This window comes from Orycteropus afer, unplaced genomic scaffold (assembly GCF_000298275.1).
Source record: "Orycteropus afer afer isolate SDZICR_OR568_19922 unplaced genomic scaffold, OryAfe1.0 scaffold00078, whole genome shotgun sequence".
Taxonomy (NCBI): domain Eukaryota; kingdom Metazoa; phylum Chordata; class Mammalia; order Tubulidentata; family Orycteropodidae; genus Orycteropus; species Orycteropus afer.
In genome coordinates this window covers 5,502,908-5,510,112 of record NW_006921665.1, presented here as the reverse complement: position 1 = coordinate 5,510,112, position 7,205 = coordinate 5,502,908, and the positions used below count along the sequence as shown (strand labels likewise).

At 36.1% G+C, this 7,205-nt stretch overlaps 1 protein-coding gene across 1 annotated transcript in view; it reads right to left on the bottom strand.

Annotated features, from left to right (window-relative positions):
• Nucleotides 1–6,941, bottom strand: part of TMEM50B (transmembrane protein 50B) — a 44,875-nt gene extending 37,934 nt beyond the window's left edge. Inside the window, exons 1-3 of the mRNA XM_007941276.2 lie at nt 6,843–6,941; nt 4,737–4,849; nt 3,312–3,379 (exon numbers count right to left, since the gene is read on the bottom strand). Of these exons, the coding sequence (XP_007939467.1) occupies nt 3,312–3,379; nt 4,737–4,849; nt 6,843–6,941 (280 nt within the window). The remainder of the gene's footprint in view (nt 1–3,311; nt 3,380–4,736; nt 4,850–6,842) is intronic.
• Between the last annotated feature and the right edge of the window lie 264 nt (nt 6,942–7,205).

The window sequence follows — 7,205 nt, the reverse complement described above, 5'->3', positions numbered from 1 at the left end:
CTTCACCCAAATCCTAATAAAATAAAAAAAAAAAAAAGTGAATTTACTCTGTAAATTTTCACCCAAATCAAAATAAAATTAAAAAAACAAACAAACAAAAACTTAAATTAGCACCTAATGAGCATCAGGTAAAAAAGAAACCTAAGCTCTTCACAGCTTCTTTATTTGGTTTAAAATGTTACTATACAGACTGTATGGTTTCATTTATATGAAACTCTAAAAAACAAAACTACAATGATAGAAAACAGATCAAAAATAGCTAGGAGATACAGTAGATGAGGATTACCTACAAAGGGGAATACAGGAAATTTTGGGAATAATGGATGTGTTCTACATCATGATTGTAATGGTATTATAAAATTGTATATATTTGTTAAAACTCACTAAATTGCACGCTTTAAATTGGTGTATTTTATTACACATAAATTATACTTAGTCAACCAAAGAGAGCTAATGATTCTAGATTGGAATGAAGTATAACATAGTATTAAAAGCCTAGACTCTGGAACCAGACTGTGTTCAAATCCTATCTCCAAAATTTCCTTGCTCTGTGACTTCAAACTAGATACTTAAGCTCTCTGTGTCCTAGTTCTAAAAATTAAAACAGTGACAAAGACTTCTTACTTCATAGGACTTCTATGATTAAATGAGCTAATACTGTAAAGCACTCAGGGCAGCCTGGTCATACACTATTCATTCTTCAACTATGTATTATTTTTTATTCATCTTCAAAATTCTTCCATCATCTACTTCCAATCCATAACCATAAATCACCCTCTCTATTCATTGATGGTTGGAAATATGACTTCTAGCCCTATGCCTTTTACTTAGAGCACTGAAATTCCATTGAAAACAAACCCTTGGATTGTAAAAGAAATTGTTATAATCTTAAAAAAAAAATGCTATTAGATGACAATTTAAAAGGAAAAATAATGTACATGTAAGCAACATGTTTCTTCTAGATAATCTTATGGCAGTCTATGAGTGGTTACTCAAGTGATCAGAAATGAATGTGAAAAACACTGTAGTCCTAAGTTTGAGCTAATGCATCCATTACTTTGCTGTTATTAATCATAGTTAGCCTTCTCTAAAGTAATATTATTAATCAATATTCAGGATAAAAATAAATCCATCTTTAGGCACTAAAAGAGTAACCTAGAGTATAAGAGCCATTGATTTTGAACAGTAACACTGTATCTAGATAATACAGCAGGCTGTGGCAGTTCAGTAGTAGAATTCTCATTTTCTATACAAGAGACTGGGTTCAATTCCCGGCCAATGCATCTCATGTGCAGCCACCACCCACCTGTCACTGGAAGCTCGCATGTTGCTATGATGCTGAACATGTTTCAGCAGAGCTTCCAGACTAAGACAAGGAACAACAGACTGGCAATGTATGTCTGAAAAATTGGCCAAGAAAACCCTGTGGACACAGAGTCTGATCCTGTTGTGCATGGGATCACCATAAGTAGGGGGCCAATTCAACAGAGCTAAGAACAACATATATATAATGTTGTTGTTGTTGTTAGATGCCGTCAAACTGTCTCCAACTCATAGTGAGCCTATGCCAGCAGAACGAAATACTGCCCAGTCCTGTGTCAGCTCCATGACCCTTGCTATACCTGAGCCCATCGTTGCAGCCACTGTGTCAATCCATCTTGCCAAGGGCCTTCCCCTCTTTTGCCAACCCTCCACTTTACCAAGCATGATGTCCTTCTCCAAGGAATGGTCCCTTCTGACAACATGACCAAAGTAGGTAAGACAAAGTCTGGCCATTCACGCTTCCAAGGAGCGTTCTGGCTGCACTTTTTCCAGGACAGATTTGTTAGTTCTTTTAGCAGTCCATGGTACTTGCAGCATTCTTAGCCAGGATCACAACTCAAAAGCATCAACTCTTCTTCGGTCTTATTATTTTGGTTACCTACTGCCGCTCTAACAAAAATACTACAAATGGGATACCTTGAACAAAGAGGAGTTTATTCTCTTTCAATCTGGAGACTTTAAGTCCAAGTTCAAAGTGCCAGGCTCCAGGGGCTGGGTGAAAGCCGTTCAACCCTGGGCTTCAGTTCTGCCTCCTGTTCTCAGCCCAATGAAGCTGGAGGTTTTTCTTCACTCAGCTGCTGGCTGCTTAGACTGACAAACCCAAGGTCAACAAGTAACAAGGTATAGTCCCGATATTACCAAACCACATGGCAGGCCATTGATTAAAGTCCACTGAAAGTCCCAAGGTCGGCAGAGCATGGCAGGCTGCTGAATGACGACTCAGCTACATGCAGGGTTCAAGTGTGTAGAGTTCATGCAGGGTTCATAAGCTAGAGACCATTCCCAAAGCTGCTTCATGTATGTGGGAAGCAGACCATATCCCTAAAGCAGCTACTCAGCTGCTTGTGGTAGATCCCACCATGGAGTTGACTGCTAGGCCCATGGTGGGGAATAACTACCACCAGCTGTCCAGCCACTCACCCAGGCCCAGCCAAGTTGACACACAACTTTAGCTATCACACTTATTCATTGTCCAGCTCTCACATGCATATGAGGTGATTAAAAATACTATGGCTTGGATCAGGTGCACCTTAGTTCTCAAGGAGACATCTTTGCTCTTCAGCACTTGAAAGAGGTCTTTTGCAGCCAATTTGCCCAGTGCTATATGTCATCTGATATCTTGACCGCTGCTTCCATAGGTATTCATTGTAGAACCAAGTAATATGAAGTGTTTGACAACTTCAATCTTTTTTCCATTTACCTTGATGCTGCTTATTGATTCAGTTGTGAGGATTTTTGCTTTCTTTATATTAAGGTATAATCCATACTGCAGACTGTATTCTTCAATCTTCATCAGTAAGTGCTTCAAGTCATCCTCACTTTCAGCAAGCAGAGTTGTGTTGTCAGCATATCACAGGTTGTTAATGATTCTTCCTCCAATCCTGATGCCACATTCTTCTTCATTTAGTCCAGCTTCTCAGATTATGTGCTCAGCATACAGATTGAATAAGTATGGTGAAAGGATACAACCCTGACGCACTCCCTTCTTGATTTTAAACCATGCAGTGTCCCCTTGTCCTGTTCAAAAGACAGTCTCCTGGTCTATGTATAGGTTCTATACAATTTGGACAGTAAAACATCACAAAAATAGTAACTTCCGGCATTAACTTTAACTTTCTAGTAGTAAAGCTTTTAAATATTGCTAAAATACCTTTTCTAAGATAATAAAAATGTTCTATATAATCATTACCAGACCTAAATGAAGACTTTTTCCCCCACTAATAAACCTTATTTTGCCAGCATACATTAACACCTCAAAGGACCTTTACCTGTTCTTCCTAAACAGCCACTTTCATAGCTGTCACCTCTCACCTGAGCATTTGACACAGCATTTATCCTAGAACAAAACAAAATCATCCAATAAACTTTTGTGTTGTTAATGTACACAGATACCTACATTCACTTAGAAGGAAAAAGATTATTTCCTAATAAAAGTTATTATCTGAATAATTGAACATAATCTTTTAACTTAACAAATATTCTAGTAGACAGAAATGTCATATTAGGCTCATTTTCCTAACATACACCAAGGAAACTTACACTTATTTTAATAGATTAATTACCTATCCCCAGAGATTATTAAAAAGAGATCAGTTTTCTGATCTACATTTATACATGAATTAATCAGTATTAGTCAAATCATTTAAAGTTCTCATTATAATCCAGAGTTAAACTGTTAAAAGTCAAATATTTTTCTCTGATCTACTTCTCAAACTCAGAGAAAATTTGGATTATGTACGTATAATAGGTCTACTTTATTCAGCTTCTCCTTCCATAGCTGTTAGAACAGGCTCATGAATTAGTAGCAGGAATTGCCTTTTCATAGTAGTCTGAATGGATATATTAGTTCTATTTTCCATATTATAAACTTTTGGTAAACTCCTGATAATATAAGGAAATTATATAATCTTAATGCTTAACATATTTTTTAAATTGTTAAAAGGCATCCATGAAAGGCTTCCAAACTTTATTATGAAGTGAAGTAACTAATAAAATTGAAAATGACTTAATAAAACAAAAAAGACACAGACCAATCTCATTTGTGAATACTGAGGCCAATCCTTCCCTCCCACTAAATATTAGCAGACACAGCCAAGCAGCACATTTAAAAAAAAATAAAGCAATACTCCCACAGCAAAAGTTGGATGTATTACAATATTACAAAGATGATTCACCATTAGAAAATCTAAAAATGCAACATATTTCATTAAATCTAAAATGCCATCAATTTTAAGATCTTTTATACTGACTAGCTAACCAGAAGGCTGGTGGTTCAAACCCACCAGCCACTCCTTGGAAGGAATGTTGGGCAATCTACTTCTGTAGTGATACCACCTTGGAAACCCAAGGAGGGGTCGCTAGGAGCCAGGTCCGATTTGACGGCACATAACAACAACAACAGAAAAAAATTAAAAGATATTAAAATTTTAAAAAGTGTATTTGGGAACTGATAAAATATGGCAATTCACCATATAAACACATATGAAAATAAAAACATGGTAATATTTATAAATGCTAAAAAGATATTTGACTAAATGCAACACTCAGTCTTAACAGAATGGAATATACAGGCATATTTATCACCTTAAAGAAAAATTTATCTATTAATTAAAAAGTTATCCAAGATACCATGGACCTTTAAGGGAAAATTTTTTAAAAAATAATCTTGAACTGAGAATTACCTTCATACTTACATGAAGAAAGCCAATGTGGAAAATACACCACATGTGTGAAAGGCATGGTTCAACTGTTCTGGCTTAGGATACACCACGGCTGCATCAATCATTATCCACCAACCTGTAAAAAACTTGAAAAACAACCCAAGTCATTTAGAACACTAAAACTCTTGCTTAACACAGTACTTGATCTTTAACAGTCCTTTTTTCTATTGCATAAATGAAACAAAGTATTTCCCCACTCTGAATTTAGGATGCTGAAATATAAAAATAAGAATCTCATATTTACTTTATAGAAGATGAGGCAAACATAGTTAATTAAATCTGTGTAAGTTTCTGAAGTCCTGCTCTCAATTCAAGATAAAATTTTATTATTTGGGTACAGATTATCTGCTTCTTTCACACACCATAATCATATACAGTAAAAGCTGCTCTCTTAGCTAATTTCTACTTAAACAACTCCCTGTTTCCCTGATGTGTTTCATTTTCTCCAGAGGACATTCTGATGGGGCCCATGGCTAAGCCAAGTGCAGATAGCTAGTAGGCTTCTTTCTCTTTAATATGCCCAAGCATTTTTGCTCCCACAAATGAGTTGTATGTTTACCAAGAATTAGCTGTGCATATCCAAAACTATTTAATTCTGCTATAGTTTTTACTGATTATGTAATTTAATTGACCATTGTATAACTGACTCAACATGAGTTTGTAAAATTAATGTTTCTATAAGCTGAATGGGAGCTCTGGAAGCATAGTGGCTAAGACACTTGCCTGCTAACCAGACGGCTGGAGGTTCAAACCCACCAGCCACTCCTCGGAAGGGAGGTTGGGCAATCCTACTTCCGTAGTGATACTGCCTCGGAAACCCAAGGAGGGTTTGCTATGAGTCGGGTTTGACTCGACAGCACATAACAACAACAATAATAAGCTGAATAGACAAAGCAGACAAGCTACTAAAGAATTGTTAAGAAAAAAGTATAAACATCTAAAAGAATTCTGCATGCAGACTGCTTCACAGGAATTTTTAGTTCCTGTGTACCTTTATTTTGTTGTCCCCCCCACCCTTCTAAACTTCAGGTGTAGAACTGTACACTGAAAAAGATGAACTAAAGAAACATTAACAGTGATGATGGTTGCATTACATTGTGAAAAGAATCATCACTGAACTGTACACTTCAAATTGTTAAGGCGGCAATTTTTATGTTTTATGTATTTTACCACAATAAAAATTTTTACAAAATAATAGAAAGACACTGAAATTTGCTTCAAATAATGCCATGAGAACAGGAAGTGGTTGATACAATAATGAAGCAAGACTGGTCATGACTTTATATTTTTTGAAGCTAGATGATAAAGGTTAAGGGGGGGAAGAGGGAATTTTTATACCATTCTCTCTACTTTTGCTTATATGCTTGACCTTTTCAATAATAACAAAAACAAAAAACAAAAAACAAACTCACTGCCATCGAGTCAGGTCTGACTCATAGTAACCACTCCTTGGGTTTCCAAGGCAGTATCACTACGGAAGTAGACTGCCCAATCCTCCTTCTGAGGAGTAGCTGGTGGATTTGAACCACCAGGCTACTGATTAGCAGTTAAGATGCCTTACAAAAAAAAACATTAAAAAAGGAAAAACAATGGGAAGAAAATGAAGCAATAGTTTCTGCCACAAACTTCTTCCACTAACTTACCCCCAACACTGCAGTCTGAGAAATGGAGATGGTACCCCTTCCTTAGTGCAGTCATGGGGATCCTAGGTTCTAATGTTGCCTAATATTTATACTACTATCTATGTATCTTGAAATTCAATGAGTCATAACAATAATTTTTGGTTACATCAAATTCTGAGACTTCAAAGATCTTAAAGTCAAACATATTGTATCACTACATTAAAAGACATTACAGCCTGTAACAATTATATTATCACTGGAACTTCATGAAGGTATTAAGTTTAACAAACTGACAAAAGACAAATGAAGTGAGGGATACCATGTCCTATTGAATAACAGTACCCAGAACTCTGACAATTATTTATACAAAGCAATAGTGAAAAAAATAATTCTGGAACAGTCAAAGTAATCAACATCAATTTCTAGGCCAAAGATGAGGCATAAATTTCTCACTTACCAATATGCCTGCTACCACAGAAGCCACTGCATTTCTTCTCTCACTCCAGTCAATACATTCACATTCTGGCCAACGGAAATTATCTAGGAAGCCGGCCATTTTTACCCCTTAAGCATGGATATTTTCATTAAATGCCGTCTCCTACAAACAAAAAGACAAAAAATAGTCTAAAGAAAATAGGGGATTTACATTAATGTTACCCAAATAATTTGATCTTTGCTCTCACTTCCGAAGACATAATCTCGTAAAAAAAAAAAAAAAAAAGGGAAAAAAAACCCTAGGAATCCAAGTATCTTCAATATGGACTCACACCACACCTAACAGTTTAGATAAGGTGACAAGGTTAACTCTGGGTGAGGGGGC